Genomic DNA, 16,259 nt, shown 5'->3' on the forward strand with positions numbered 1-16,259 from the left:
TTTATGATATCTCCTTTGACTCTCTTCGCTCTTAATACAGCTTACCCAGGACCTTTTGATGAGTCATGGTAGATGACCGTAAAGACAACTCATATCATTAAATGAATCTTCCTCAGCTTTCTGCTTTCCACGTGAAACATTCCTGCTTTTACACATATAATTCACTTTCCCTCCCCTAATAATAAAAAAGATATCTCTCTTACCTTTAAACAGTGTGCCTCTGTCCAAACGCTTCACCCACTCCATTCTCTTTGACTTCTCTGGCACCTCAGCCCACTGATCATCCAAACTCTATGGTCTGGTTCTTCAGGACTTTCTTGCTACTGATTTCTTGCCATCATTTAAAATATTCAAGCATGCTCCTCTTAAAAAATATTTAATATTCCTCCAAACTCATACATGACTCTCCTGTAACCAATCTATTTTTTCTCAGAAATACCAATGATCTCTTTATTATTAAATCCAAAAGGTATTTTTAACCTCCTTCATCTAGACAAGTGTTTCTCAAATTCTAATGTGAGCAGGAATCTTATTAAAATGCAGATTCTGACTCAGGAAGTCTGGGTAGGGCCTGAGCTTCTGCATTCAGAGTAGCTCCCCGGTGATGCAGTTGCTACTCACCTGCAGACCACATTCAGAGCAGCCACTTTCTGCAGTGCCTGCCACTCCTTTCGGAGACTTTTGTGCTCCTTGCAGGAAGGAGGTGAGGAAGGTTCACAAAAATTTTGAACTGCTCTTTGTTTCTCCATCTGACCAGTAGAGGGGGCTGCTGTGTAAACTGGAAATGGTTTTTCTGTATAAGATCAGAATAATCTCACAAAAACCTTCCTTCCCTACAGTTTAAAAAGATATTCTGGCACCACTTTTTGCACAATGACATGTAAAGCATCTCAGACGCCAGAGGCAGGCAGTTTTGTTAAGACAGCCTCTCTCCCAACACACCTTACAACCTCCATCAGAAGAAATCTAAATCCTTTGTCATTCCTCCTCAACCTCACAGCAACCTGGGTTCAAGTCCACCAGTCATCAGACTTTTGTTTGTGGAGAATCTCCCAGAAAGGAGCTCACTGCCTCTTCACTGCTCCGCCATGACCTTGGTGTTCACCTTGATGCTTGAGGTCCTCCTGTTCCTGAGTGAGTACTGTTCCATTTTACTCTCTTGTCTGCACATGGAACATTGCTTTGGACTGACTTTGAATAGAGACTTTTTGTTCTGGCTGAGTTCATTGATACAGCATTGATGTTTCAGGAGAAACGGGAGCCCAGTTGGTGACCCAGCCTGACGGCCTCATCACTGTCTCCGAAGGAGCCCCTCTGGAGCTGAGGTGCAACTACTCATCTTCTGTTCCACCCTATCTCTTCTGGTACATGCAGCACCCCAATCAAGGACTCCAGCTTCTCCTGAAGTACACATCTGGAAACAGCCTTGTCTCAGGTATCAAAGGTTTTGAGGCTGAATTTAGGAAGAGTGAGACCTCCTTCCACCTGAGGAAAACATCAGCCCATTGGAAAGACTCGGCCAAGTACTTCTGTGCTCTGAGTGACACAGTGACTAAGACTACAGTGGGAGATGAACACAAACCTCCTGACACATAGTAGCTTAAAAGACTCAGGGTCTCAGCCTATGTTATTTTCAGGGTGTTGGCATGTTCTGTGAAGGCAAACAGTACAGAGAATACAGAATCCTGAAAGTGTTTGGTTCCCATGGGTGTCTTAGATTTCTTTTCTTTTTCTTTTTTCTTTTGCAAAGGAAAGACTATTGTTTTCTTAATTTCAGTGTTCTCAGTGGTCTTGAGGTTGGTGGGTGGTTTCCTGTCAGTGTCACCTGAGCAGGGCTTGTTCGGTGAGCTGATTGGCTGCAGGAGTAGAAAGATCCAGAACAAGTCATGATACTCACCACCCAGGCGGTTAGCTATGTATCTTAAGGTGAAAATTTCCCAGGAGCCAGGCAAAGCGTCATGAAGAGGCTAGCGGGCGCTGCGCTGGGGCTTTTTTTTTGCCCAGGTGTGCTATGTGTTGGGACTGCCCCACAGGGGAACCTGAAGGATTGAGCAGCCGCTGCGCTGTTGAGGGAGGGAGGAGGGGCTGACAAGTCCTGCACACTTTCTATCCTTATTATCAATGCGGCACTTTCAGGGATTTGTCGGAGTTACAGTAACACTCGCTTACAACAGTTTCTCTGTTTCTCATCAGGTGTGTGAGGGGTGGATGTGAAGCAGAGTCCCCAAGCCCTGAGTCTCCAGAAGGGAGCCAGCTCCACGCTGCAGTGTAATTTTTCCACCTTTGCTGACAGTGTTCAGTGGTATCATCAGAATCCTGGGGCCACTTCATCCACCTGTTTTACATTCCTTCAGGGGCAAAGCAGAATGGAAGATCAAATGCCACGACAGTCCCTAACGAACGCCGCAGCTCATTGTACATTTCCTCTTCCCAGACCACAGACTCAGCCACTTACTTCTGTGCTGTGCTGCACGGTGCTCCAGGTACCTGCAGCCTGTACACAGACCCTCAGCGGGGCTCAGCCCCTCCTCCAGCCATGATCACACCCTGAGGCCACCATGCCTCATTTGCACTGTTTATTATTCCTTACCTACACTGGTACCGTTTTAACCGCAGACACTTTTTGGCCCTACAGATTTGGGATTTTGCCTTTATCTTCCCTTCTCATTCTATATTTCCTTCTACACTAGAACCTCTAACGAGGCTAGGAGAGTAGTTCATAAGAGGACAGAATTAAAATAAATATTTAACCACAATATGCTGAACTCCAAAATGGTAAATGGTGAAAGAAACGAGAAGAGAAAAATAGCTCCAATAAAGATGTTATCTGACTTAGTTGGGTGTCTCAAGAATGTTCAAGCCTGCCTCACCATGATGTGTCCCAACAGGCAATTGCAAATACTCTCATCTCATCCTACTCGTGCAGCAAACCAAAAAAAAAAAAAAAAAACTTGCTCAATGTTCATATATGAACTTGGTCATTTAAAACAAATTTATTCTCTTGCAGTTCTGGATGCAGAAGTCTGAAATCAGTTTCACTGGCTAAGGTTGATGTCTGGGCAGGGTTTATTCCCTTCCTGTGCTGTACATTACATACTTTTAATTTATTTATTTTATAAGTTGAAATTTGTACCTCTTAATCCCCTTCACCTATTTCACCCCTATACCCACCACTTTCCTCTCTAGTAACCAATAGTTTGTTCTCTCTATCTCTGAGTCTTGTTTCTGTTTTATTTGTTCATTTGTTTTGCTTTTTAGATTTCATGTATAAGTGAAAGCATACAGTATTTGTCTTTCTCTTTCTGACTTATTTTGCCAAGTATAATACCCCCCAGGTCTATCCTGTTGTCCCAAATGGCAAGATTTTATTCTTTTTTTATGGTATATATTATGTATATCCTCTGTATCCATGCATATGAATACTGTGATTGCTTCCATATCTTGGTTTTTGGAAATAATGGTGCTGTGGAACTTTTTTGAATTAATGTTTTTGTTTTCTTCTGATAGATACACAGGAATGTAATTGCATTGAATAGAAAATATTTAGGAATAAATTTAAACAAGGAAGTGAAAGACCTGTACATTGAAATCTACAAGACATTGATTAAGGAAATTAAAGAAGACAAAAATAAATGGGGAGATACTTTGTTCTCATGGACATAAAAAATTAAGTTGTTAAAATATCTATACTACCCAAAGCAATCTACAGATTGAATGAAATCCCTGTCAAAATTCTATGGCACTTTTCACAGAAATAGAACAAAAAAATTCCTGAAATTTGTATAGTACCACAATAGACCACCAATAGCCAAAGCAATCTAGAGAAAGAAGAACAAAACTGAGGGTATCACATTTACTTATTTCAAACTATATTACAAAGCTATAGTAGTCAAAACACTGTGATATTGGCATAAAAACAGACACATTGATCAATGGAGCAGAATGGAGAGGCCAAAAATAAACCCCTGTTGTCTAGGTGCTCCGGCCTCGTGTCAGGCCTGAGCATCTGAGGTGGGAGAGCTGAGTTCAGGATATTGGACCACTAGAAACCTCCCGGCCACATGTAATATAAATCAGTGAGAGCTCTCCCAGAGATCTCTGCCTCAATGTTAAGACCCAGCTCCACCCAATGGCCAGCAAGCTCCAGTGCTGTATGTCCGATGCCAAACAACTAGCAAGACAGGAACACAGCCCTACCCATCAGCAGAGAGGCTGCCTAAAATAATACTAAGTTCACAGACACCACAAAACACACCACTGGACGCAGACCTGCCCACCAGAAAGACAAGATCCAACCCCACCCACCAGAACACAGACACCAGTCCCCTCCACGAGGAAGCCTACAAAAGACACTGAACCAACCTTATCCAATGGGGACAGACACCAAAACAAGGGGAATTATGAACCTGCAACCTGCAAAAAGGAAACCCCAAACACAGTAAGTTAAACAATATGAGAAGACAGAGAGGAAGGAGTAAGGGAAAAACCCACCAGAGCAAAAAATATGAAGAGAAAATAGGCAGTCTATCTGAAAAAGGATTCAGAGTAATGATAGTAAGGATGATCCAAAATCTTGGAAATAGAATGGAGAAAATACAAGAAACGTTTAACAAGGACCTAGAAGAACTAAAGAGCAAACAAACAATGATGAACAACACAATAAATGAAATTAAAAATTCTCTAGACGGAATCAATAGAGAATAACTGAGACGGAAGAACGGGTAAGTGACCTGGAAGATAGAATAGTGGAAATAACTACCGCAGAACAGATAAAGAAAAAAAGAATGAAAAGAATCGACGACAGTCTCAGAGACCTCTGGCACAACATTAAATGCACCAACATTTGAATTATAGGGGTCCCAGAAGAAGAGAAAAGGAAAGGGACTGAGAAAATATTGGAAGAGATTATAGTTGAAAACTTCCCTGATATGGGAAAGGAAATTGTCAATCAAGTCCAGGAAGCGCAGAGAGTCCCATACAGGATAAATCAAAGGAGAAACACGCCAAGACACATATTAATCAAACTATCAAAAGTTAAATACAAAGAAAAAATATTAAAGGCAGCAAGGGAAAAACAACAAATAATATACAATGGAATCCCCATAAGGTTAACAGCTGATCTTTCAGCAGAAACTCTGCAAGCCAGAAGGGAGTGCCAGGACATATTTTAAGTGATGAAAGGGAAAAACCTACAACCAAGATTACTCTACCCAGCAAGGATCTCATTCAGATTTGATGGACAAATTAAAACCTTTACAGACAAGCAAAAGCTAAAAGAATTCAGCACCACCAAACCAGCTTTACAACATGCTAAAAGAACTTCTCTAGGCAGGAAACACAAGAGAAGGAAAAGACCTACAATAACAAACCCAAAACAATTAAGAAAATGGTAATGGGAACTACATATTGATAATTACCTTAAATCTAAATGGATTAAATACTCCAACCAAAAGACATAGACTGGCTGAATGGATACGAAAACAAGACCCGTATATATGCTGTCTACAAGAGACCCACTTCAGACCTAGGGACACATACAGACTGAAAGTGAGGGGATGGAAAAAGATATTCCATGCAAATGGAAATCAAAAGAAAGCTGGAGTAACAATTCTCATATCAGACAAAATAGACTTTAAAATAAAGACAACTACAAGAGACAAAGAACGACACTACATAATGATCAAGGGATCAATCCAAGAAAATATAACAATTGTAAATATTTATACACCCAATGTAGGAGCACCTCAATACATAAGGCAAATGCTAATAGCCATAAAAGGGGATATTGACAGTAACACAATCATAGTAGGGGACTTTAACACCCCTTTCACCAGTGGACAGATCATCCAAAATGGAAATAAATAAGGAAACACAAGCTTTAAATGACACATTAAACAAGATGGATTTAATTGATATTTATAGGACATTCCATCCAAAAACAACAGAATACACTTTCTTCTCAAGTGCTCATGGAACATTCTCCAGGATAGATCACATCCTGGGTCACAAATCCAGCCTTGGTAAATTTAAGAAAATTGAAATCATATCAAGTATGTTTTCTGACCACAACACTATGAAACTAGATATGAATTACAGGAAAAAAACTGTAAAAAATACAAACACATGGAGACTGAACAATATGCTAGTAAATAGCCAAGAGATCACTGAAGAAATCAAAGAGGAAATCAGAAAATACCTAGAAACAAATGACAATGAAAACAAGACGACCCAAAACTATGGGATGCAACAAAAGCAGTTCTAAGAGGGAAGATTATAGCCATACAATCCTACCTCAAGAAACAAGAAACATCTCAAATAAACAACCTAACCTTACACCTAAAGCAATTAGAGAAAGAAGAACAAAAAAACCCCAAAGTTAGCAGAAGGAAAGAAATCATAAAGATGAGATCAGGAATAAAAGAAAGAGAAATGAAGGAAATGATAGCAAAGATCAATAAAACTAAAAGCTGGTTCTTTGAGAAGATAAACAAAATTGATAAACCATTAGCCAGACTCATCAAGAAAAAAAGGGAGAAGACTCACATCAATAGAATTAGAAATGAAAAAGGAGAAGTAACAACTGACACTGCAGAAGTACAAAGGATCATGAGGGATTACTACAAGCAACTATATGCCAATAAAATGGACAACCTAGAAGAAATGGACAAATTCTTAGAAAAGCACAGGTTTCCGAGACTGAACCAGGAAGAAATAGAAAATATAAATAGATCGATCGCAAGCACTGAAATGAAACTGTGATTAAAAATCTTCCAACAAACAAAAGCACAGGACCAGATGGCTTCACAGGAGAATTCTATCAAACATTTACAGAAGAGCTAACACTTCTCCGTCTCAAACTCTTGCAAAATATCGCAGAGGGAGGAACTCTCCCAAACTCATTCTATGAGGCCACCCTCACCCTGATACCAAAACCAGACAAAGAGGTCACAAAAAAAGAAAACTACAGGCCAATATCATTGATGAACATAGATGCAAAAATCCTAGGGGCAGGACAGGAATAAAGGCGCAGATGTAGAGAATGGACTTGACAAGGGGAGTGGGACGGGTAAGCTGGGATGAAGTGAGAGAGTGGCATGGACATATATACACTACCAAATGTAAAATAGATAGCTAGTGGGAAGCAGTTGCATAGCACAGGGAGATCAGCTCGGTGCTTTGTGACCACCTAGAGGGGTGGGATAGGGAGAGTGGGAGGGAGACGCAAGAGGGAAGAGATATGGGGATATAAGTATATGTATAGCTGATTCACTTGTTATATAGCAGAAACGAACACAACAATGTAAAGCAATTATACTCCAATAAAGATGTTAAAAAAAAAAAAAGAAGAAGGCCACAAGGGAACTTTTGGGTCATACATATGCTCTTTACCTTCATTGTAATAATGATTTCACATTTGTACACCCATGTAAAAAATGATCAAGTTGTACATTTTAAGTATATGCAGTTTATTAGGTGTCAAGTATGCCTCAATATAGCAGTTTTTTTAAAGAGTGAAATCAAAAGCAGACAGAGCTAAATGTTGAAAAACAATTAGTACTCCAGGGAGCAGAATTTTTCACTTTCTCGTAATTACATAGAGGAAATTGTTTCAAGCATGCAAGGGCTACAGGACATTTTCTAAATCTCATAAGAAATAGCATACTCTGTTGCAATAAATAGATGTAACTCATATATAAATTAATTGTAGAAAAAGTCATTAATTATTCAACATTTCTCAGTCTAGCCAAAGGATGGCAGTGTCTAAAAAGTATTTGAGTTAGGTTTGCGCAGTGCTGGACAAACAAGAAACCATGTCTGGTCTCTGATTGGTGCAGGCTCCTGCACCAATGAGAGACCACTGAGCTAAAATAACCACTGCTGGGGAAACCCATTCAAGAAAACCTGATTCGGCTGTGTTTTCTAAGGAATCAAGGGATGGAGGCTCTTCTGTAAGTACTCGTAAGGATATTGGAGTTGCAGACAGCCTATGAGTATGTGGTTAAATCTAGGAGAGTCAGGAGATGATCACAGCTTCCTGAGGGCATGAACTAAGTTATCTTCTGTCCTGGGAAGGCCACTGTGAGAGCCAGATACAAGTAGAAGAAATAGTCTTCTACGTTGACGTGATAACGTTGCTGCTTGGGGGGAGTGGGGCGGGAGAAAGAAAAACCATTTCCAATATGGGCATGAAAATCTTATGTGGGTCTCCTGTATTTTCTTTACTTTGTCTTTTTTGAGCAGGGCTCAGTAGCCAAGAACTGGAGCACAGATCACGGTCCCTGATCATCCAAGAGGGAGAAGATTTCATCATAAACTACAATTCATCAAAGACTTCACATGCCTTATACTGGTACAGACAAAAGCATAGTGAAGGTCTGATCTTCTTGATGGTGTTATGGAAATTTGGGGAAGAAAAGAGTCAATGAAATATAACTGCCAAGTCGGATGAGAAAAAGCAGCAAAGTTCCCTGCATATCACAGCCTCCCAGCCTAGCTACTCAGGCACCTACTTCTGTAGAGGAGACACATAGTGATCTCCAGACCTCTACAGGATGTCCCCATACATACATCTGGACCACAGATGCTCCCTGACACAGGGCTCCTGAGGGGTGTCTGGGACACTTGCCAAGATTAGGAGCCTAAGGAAGGTGCTATTGTCTCATTGCCAAAAAAGAGGGAAAGGAGCGAGAGCAAAGGAAACTATATCTTCATTCCAAAATTTAATTTTACTGTTTGTTCTGGTGATTGTTACTTTTTTAGTAGGTAGAACCTCAAACAGGGGTGAGAATGGCATGAATGTCAGTGATTGCATAACCATGCACACATCTTGTGCCTTTATTGTCCCAGGGAAACTCTCTCCCATCTGTTATTCACACACCTTGTTAATAGGAAGAAATTCTCAGTCATTTATTGGGTTGTTTGTGGCATATTAAGACTATACCATGAGTATTGGAACAGCAAGATTGTCATACTGGGAAGAGTCAGGGGCAATACTTTTTTCTAAGTTTATGTTATAAATATAGAGATAGACCAACAGATGGATAGACAGATGAGAGAGAGAGAGAGAAGGTGAAAAGACATAGATCGATACCTAATCTTGTCTCATACTGGCCTTCCTTCTCCAACAACATGGCCTCGCTTGTTCTCACTGCCCACGGGCTGCAGCCACACCCAGTTGGCCCTTCACCTCTCAAGTAGCTTCACAAAGAAACAAGTCATATTCAGTCTTGTGGCAGAGCTCAACTTGCAGAATTTTTTTCACTTGTCTTATTGTTGTTGATGAAAGATCTGAACTTAGGGCCAGATGGAATGGAATTGGGACACGTAAATATTTTGTCTTTGCTCTTTCACCATCCGTATGCCTTTATCGCCTCCCTCCCATCTCTGCTCCTGCTTTTCACCCAACCCCTCGTGTACCTTATGACCCTTTAATATCCCTTTTGCCCACCCAAAGCCTGAAGTTTCTAGTCACTGAATTGCTTTCCATAATTTTCTTTCACTTTACGGATTCCATATCCGTTTCCCAAATCAATCTCTAAAATGGAGTGGTTTATACCCTAACGTACATTTCAATGCAACATGCTGGATTAGCTCTCCCCAGATTGTATTTGAAAAGGAATGTTAGAGGAGATTGAAAAGATCAAATGGTACATTTTCAGTTGCTGTGACAGTTGGATAGGAAGGATGTTTCACGGTAAAACAATTTCCCACACTTCCAAGGCATAGTGTAGCCCATCTGCCTATGTGTAGGGCAGTTCCCGTGAGCAAGAGTGCCACCACCATAGTGTAGTTATTTTTTTAAAATACGTATCTTCTCAAATTTGTTCATAACGATAATATACTTCAAAAAGGAAAAAGGATAAAGATTCTATTGCTTGACACTACACATAATAATTTGCAGCATCTGTTATCTAAGACAGATATCATTTACATAGCAATCACTGCAATAACTATGTACAATACACATTTAAAGAACCATATTCATTTAGATTTAATACAGTAAAAGGCATCGAATGGAGATATTATTATCTTCATTTTGCTGATGAGGCAGAAAAATTCCCATCAAGGAATGCTTTTGAGAACTTGAATTCTAGGGAAGCACATCAGAGGCTACAGTCACTCCAGAGACATATAGAGGCCACTCGTCTCACCTCCGCCCACTTCCTTTGATTAGGTGCCACTGAACAAATTTTCTCATGGTCATTGCCCACCGACCTGGAGCCTGAAGGCAGGTCACACTTTGCACTCACTTCCCCAAACTGCATATCAGAAAATGGTGGAAACTGGGTCATTCTGCGCCTGATCCTACCAGGTAAATGAGCTAGACCATTTTGGATCCCAAAACCTCTCCCCTGGGACAACGTGTGCAGCCCTGGAACTGTCAGTTTCCTGAACTTTATAGGGGCACCCCCTCTAGTTACTTCATTTTGTTTTACTGGGGTTCCTGATTGGTATCTTTCTTCTTTTACAACTTGAAATAGAAATAATTCAGTCTTTTATTGCAGGATTTTCTTCTTGAACAAGATCCCTACAACCATTTGCTATGCCTTGATTAGCAATTCCAATTAGAAGATCATCTGAACGAATAAATTAGAATACACAGCAATGGTATTTCTGAGGTTGTTGTGGTTTGCAAACTTTAGACATATATGACATATATCTTAGTAACCTGAGTGTTTTTTTAAATTTCCCTACAAATTACTGCTAACAGTCTAAGCTAGTGAGGCTGTATTCTTGCAGGCCTGAGAGATATGGTCCCCTATATATACATATATAAAATTTCCTTGAAGCTTCATGTTCATAAAATTCATGTGTTACATTCTATTCTATAATGTATAGAATATATCATATATTATATATTGTATAATATATTTTATATATCAATATATATCTATATATAATATATATAATAGATGTATTATATTATATCTATAATATATTGTAGAATATATAATATATGATATGTTCTATAATATATCCTTATTTGTTTCAATATACCAAAAAAAAAAAAAAAAAAGCTTTAAATTGATGACCCAGAATTGCATACCATGTTTATCCCAGTGGTTGACGTCACCCTCATACATTGCTGGCTGACTTAGTCTCCCTTCGGGGATAGAAATATATTGACAGAATTCTCAAGGAAATGGGGATGCAATCAAGGCTGAGGCAGCAGGTCTCAGGGAGGACTGGAACAACAACTCCTCACTGCTCTTACTGAAGCAACCGAGATGATCACAAGGGGGGCAATAGCCCTAGTGATACACCTCTCATCCAATCACCTCTGAGCCTGCCACATTCCATTAAGATAGTACCAGATCAATGCAAATTTGTTTTGATCTAAATGTAGATGTTTCTGTTTTTTGTTTATTCTTTTTCTTTTAAAATGCATTTCTCCAATTAAAAAATTCAGTCATCAAAAAAAGAAATGTAAGGTTATCAATATTTTTACTTGGTAGGGGGCAGTGATTCATATTAAGAAGCCTACTATACAGTAGGAATAGAGAAGAAACAAGGTAAATACACAACCAGAAGTGAATCTCAGGCAAACCTAGAGCGAAAATTGGCATTGATACTAGAAGGAGAAAAGGACACTTGGAAAATCAGAAATAGATTTCCTTGCACTCCTAAGTCTGAGGAGCACAGTGGGCCATAAAACAGGTACTCTGGTCAGTACATGGTGGAAGTTCATTTACCTAAATCAGGACTTCCTCAGGTACTCAGCCCAGATCCTAGGTGGTTGAAATTCCAAGATTTGGGATCAATTTTTTAAGGCAAAACTTCCCCTCTAAAATTCAATCTTGTGAAGATACGGTTTTGTTATTATTCAGAGTTTTATTTTCTTCTTTAAGAAAAGTTGGAATGTTCACACCACTGTGTTAATAAGCAACAGTAACCTTCTTCTTCCTGCATTGTCTCTCCAAGGGTCCTTGTCTCTCTCTCTCTCTTTTTTTTTTTTTTTGCCTTTGCCTTTCATGTTAAGTTGATTTTTTACAAATGTCTATTGATCCCAGATGCTCCTTCATACTTAGTGGGATATAAATCTGTGATTTGAGCAAAAGAAGACAGCACTGGTTCTTCTGTTTTTAAGTATTTGCCTCACTTAACTCTCAACTGAGCCTAGCATCCCAGACTCTTATGACCCTTTATTCAATATCTTCATAAAAATAGACTTTAGGCTTTCAGGGCACCAGGATTTTTAAAAATCATTTCCCTCTGTGGACCCTTAGGGTCCAACTTCCTTCAGTTGGCTAAACCAGTTACCACTTGTCTATTCACTCTCATTTCCCAAAACATTTCACCTGCTGTCATCCCTCACCTGTCCTATAAGTCCTTTGGAGTTTATAACTTTCTAAAAAAAACTTACTCTCATTCCAGCGGGTTCTCGGAAAGGAACAGAGAAAAATATGTCTTTAGTTCACCGTGTGTAAGCCTAAGTCTAGCTTTCACTGATTTTCCAAAGAGATATTATAAGGTTTCCAGGGGCAGTGTTCCTGTCTGTCTTGTTCATGCCTCTATATCTCCCTGGCAGATAGTGGGTACTCAATAAGTGTTCATCAGATGAATGGGAGAAATAGGAGAATTCTTTTTAAAAACTCTCCAATGAAAGGACAGCAATCTAGTGACTAGCCAAAAGGGGGCAGTGCTTCCATTCATATTAACTTTCAAATTAAGCTCAAAATTCAAAGAAACCTCCAGCTAGAGGTCAGATCGGCTGATACACAGGACAGATATTTTAACATCACGATGGTATTTACAGTGTTACTCTAAGCCCAAAGGAGCTTCTTGAAGCAAAAACCCTTTTAGGAAGTAACTCTTTGCTGAAAGACGTGATGGGGATGTTCCTTAAAGGTTTATTAATAATCCTGTGGTTGCAGCTGACATGTGAGTATTGAGGGTTTCTGAGCCTTGATCAGGGAATTCTAAAGGGGTAGAAATTCTGTGAGAGAAGGAGGTGAGGCCTAACTCGGTCTATGAAAAGAGGGAAACAGAAGGAGAAACGTGAAGGAGGGAGGGAGAAAAGGGAAAAGCAGGGCAGGGGAGTTAGGGAGTAGAGTGTCCATCACAGCTCTGAGAAAGGTGATCTAAAAAGGATTTTGAATACCTTCCTTTGTCTTTCTAAGCAGGCATGAGTGGCCAACAGCTGAATCAGAGTCCTCGGTTTATGTCCATCGAGGAGGGAGAGGATGTCTCCATGAACTGCAATTCTTCAAGCACATTAAACCTCTTGCTATGGTACAAGCAGGATGCTGGGGGAGGCCCCATCCTACTGATAACCTTATATAAGGGTGGTGAATCGACCAGAAATGGGAAACTGACCGCTCAGTTCAGTGGAACAAGAAAGGACAGCTTCCTGAACATTTCAGCCTCTGAGCCTAAAGATGCAGGCACCTACTTCTGTGCTGGCAACACAGTGCTCCCCAAGCACCTGCAGCCTGCACTCAAACTTGCAAGGGGGATGGCAGCCACTGTGCAACCTCCCCTCCTGTTCCTCTTGCCATGAAGTGTGATTGTGCACACAGCCTCTGTCCCCTGCCCTTCCATTACTGCAAACTCTCATGTGTTCAAGGCTTTAACTCCCAAAGATTGTGCTCTTTGCTCAATGAACACACCTCCTTTCTAATGTATATAATAGATTTACTTACTTATTTTGTCAGGATATAAAGAGAAATGATTGCTACACAATCACAATGAAAGATTTAACATATCTCTCTTAAAAATGGATAGATATCAGTGTAACAAGTTGTAAATAAGCCACAGAGATCTAATGCACAGTATAATGAATATATAAAACAAGAGTTACTATAATTATGTAATGTGGTAAATATTGCTTCATGGGCAATCATATTACAATACTATATAAATGTATCAAATTAAGATACTCTACACCTTAAGCTTACATAATGTTACAGGTCAAATGTATTCAATGTATTTGTGTTTAAACAAATAAGTAACAATCTAAAACAAACAGACAAACACAAAGGATAGCTATAAATGAAATAGAATTGAGAGCTCAGGAATAAATCCATACATCTATGGCCAATTAATTTTCAACAAGGGTGCCAAGGCCATTCGGTGAGAAAATGGTGCAGGGACAACTAGATAGCCATGTGCAAAAGAATACACACATAAGCAAAAATTAACTCAAATGGATCAAAGACTTAAATGTAAGAGCTAAAACTAGAAACTCTTAGAAGAAAATATAGGTGAAATTTGGACTACTCAACAGTTCCTTAGATATGACACCAAAAGCAAAGCAACCAAAGAAAAAATAGACAAATTGGTCTTCATCAAAATTTAAAACTTTTGTGCATGAAAGGTCACAAAGTTTTCCACAAATGAAAGTGAAAAGACAACCCACAAGATGGAAGACTGTATTCGCAAATCATGTATCTGATGAGGATATAGTATTGAGAATATATAAAAAATAACTGACAACTCAATAATGAAAAGACAAATACCAATTTAAAAATGGGCAAAGGATTTGAATAGTCATTGCTCCAAAGAAGATCTATAAATGGCCAGTGAGCACAAAAAAGATGCTCAACATCATTATTCATTAGGGAAATGCAAATCAAAATCACAGTGAGATACTACATCACGCTGACTAGAATGGCCATAATTTATTTTAATGGAAAATTATAAATGTTGGTGAGAATGTGGGGAAATCGGAACCCTCATACACCACTGGTAGCAATGTTACATGGTATAGCCACTTTGGAAAACAGTTCTTCAATTGGTTAAACATAGTTACCATTTGACCCAGTAATTACACTCCTAGGCGTCTACCTACGGATTGGAAACATGTTTGCAAAAACCTACGTACAGGGCTTCCCTGGTGGTGCAGTGGTTGAGAATCTGCCTGCCATTGCAGAGGACACGGGTTCGAGCCCTGGTCTGGGAAGATCCCACATGCCGCGGAGCAACTAGGCCCGTGAGCCACAATTACTGAGCCTGCGCGTCTGGAGCCTGTGCTCCGCAACAAGAGAGGCCGCGATAGTGAGAGGCCCACGCACCGCGATGAAGAGTGGCCCCCGCTTGCCACAACTAGAGAAAGCCCTCGCACAGAAACGAAGACCCAACACAGCCATAAATAAATAAATAAATAAATAAATAAAAATTTAAAAACAACAACAAAACTATGTACAAATGTTCATAGCAGCATGATTCCTAATAGCCAAAAAGGTTGAAACAATCCATCCACTAATGAATAGATATACAAAGTGTGGCTTATCCACATCATCACATTATATTGAATTATATTATATAATTCAATATTAGGATTATATTAGGATTATGTCAAATCCTACACCCAACAATTAGAACAATTAGAAATTAGAAATTCTTTTCAAATACTCTTGAGATATTTAGAAAATTTAATCCTGTACTTGGCTGAAAAGAAAATAAAACGAAAGAACCAAACTCATAAAAAAGCTGATCTCTTGACAGAATCTAACAGAGGTAGAAAAAAACCACCAAAACATAATCAAAACTCCCCATATATTTGGATACTTTAAAACACACTATTAAATAATTAAATAATTCATAGGTTTAAGAAAATATTATGATAGAACCCAAATGTTTAATTTAATGACAATGTAAACACCACCTATCAAACTTGTGGGATGCAGCTAAAACAAATACCTAAAGGGTATTTCTAGCCTTAAATGTATGTATAAGAAAAGAGGAAAGTTTGAATGTCAATGAACTGAGCAACCAACTTAATGTATAAAAAGGGCAACAAATAAATCCCAAAGAAAATAATACAAAATTTAATGAGATATAGAGAAAAAACAAAAAATTATTTGAAATGACTAATAATGTTGATAAACCTCTGACCAAATTGGTGAAAGAGAAAGAAGATGGTACAAATAAACAACATTAGGAATGGGAAAGAAAAGAGAATATCATTAAATATACAGTAGATTTATAAGAGCACAACAGTAGAAATAATTCATGCCAATAATTTGAAAACTTAGATAAAATAGTTGATTTCCTTGGGGGAAAAAAACTTACCAACAGTGTCTCAAGAAAAAAATCTGAATTTACCTATAAGAAAAAAAGAAATTGAATCAGTAGCTAAATGTTTACACACAGACACATACACACACACACACATACCAATCCCAGGTCCAGTTTTATGAAAATATATTTTAAAAGCTAATTAGCATCATTTAAAAATTATTTTGGAAAGAAAAAAAAGAAAAATCTTCCTAAGTCATTTTGTGATGTTATTACAACTTTGATTTTTAAAAAAACAG

The 16,259-nt window shown here is 38.9% G+C and overlaps 2 gene segments (V, D, J or C); both read left to right on the plus strand.

Moving 5' to 3' along the window:
- Positions 1–1,088: 1,088 nt before the first annotated feature.
- LOC132360123 (T cell receptor alpha variable 8-4-like) lies at positions 1,089–1,596 on the plus strand. The segment is given in 2 exon segments: positions 1,089–1,134; positions 1,250–1,596. Coding segments are annotated over 2 exon segments (393 nt in total).
- Positions 1,597–13,126: 11,530 nt separating this feature from the next.
- Positions 13,127–13,501, plus strand: LOC132360124 (T cell receptor alpha variable 35-like). The segment is given in 1 exon segment: positions 13,127–13,501. A coding segment is annotated over 1 exon segment (375 nt).
- Positions 13,502–16,259: the final 2,758 nt, after the last annotated feature.

The sequence above is a fragment of the Balaenoptera ricei genome, chromosome 2 (genome assembly GCF_028023285.1).
Source record: "Balaenoptera ricei isolate mBalRic1 chromosome 2, mBalRic1.hap2, whole genome shotgun sequence".
Taxonomy (NCBI): domain Eukaryota; kingdom Metazoa; phylum Chordata; class Mammalia; order Artiodactyla; family Balaenopteridae; genus Balaenoptera; species Balaenoptera ricei.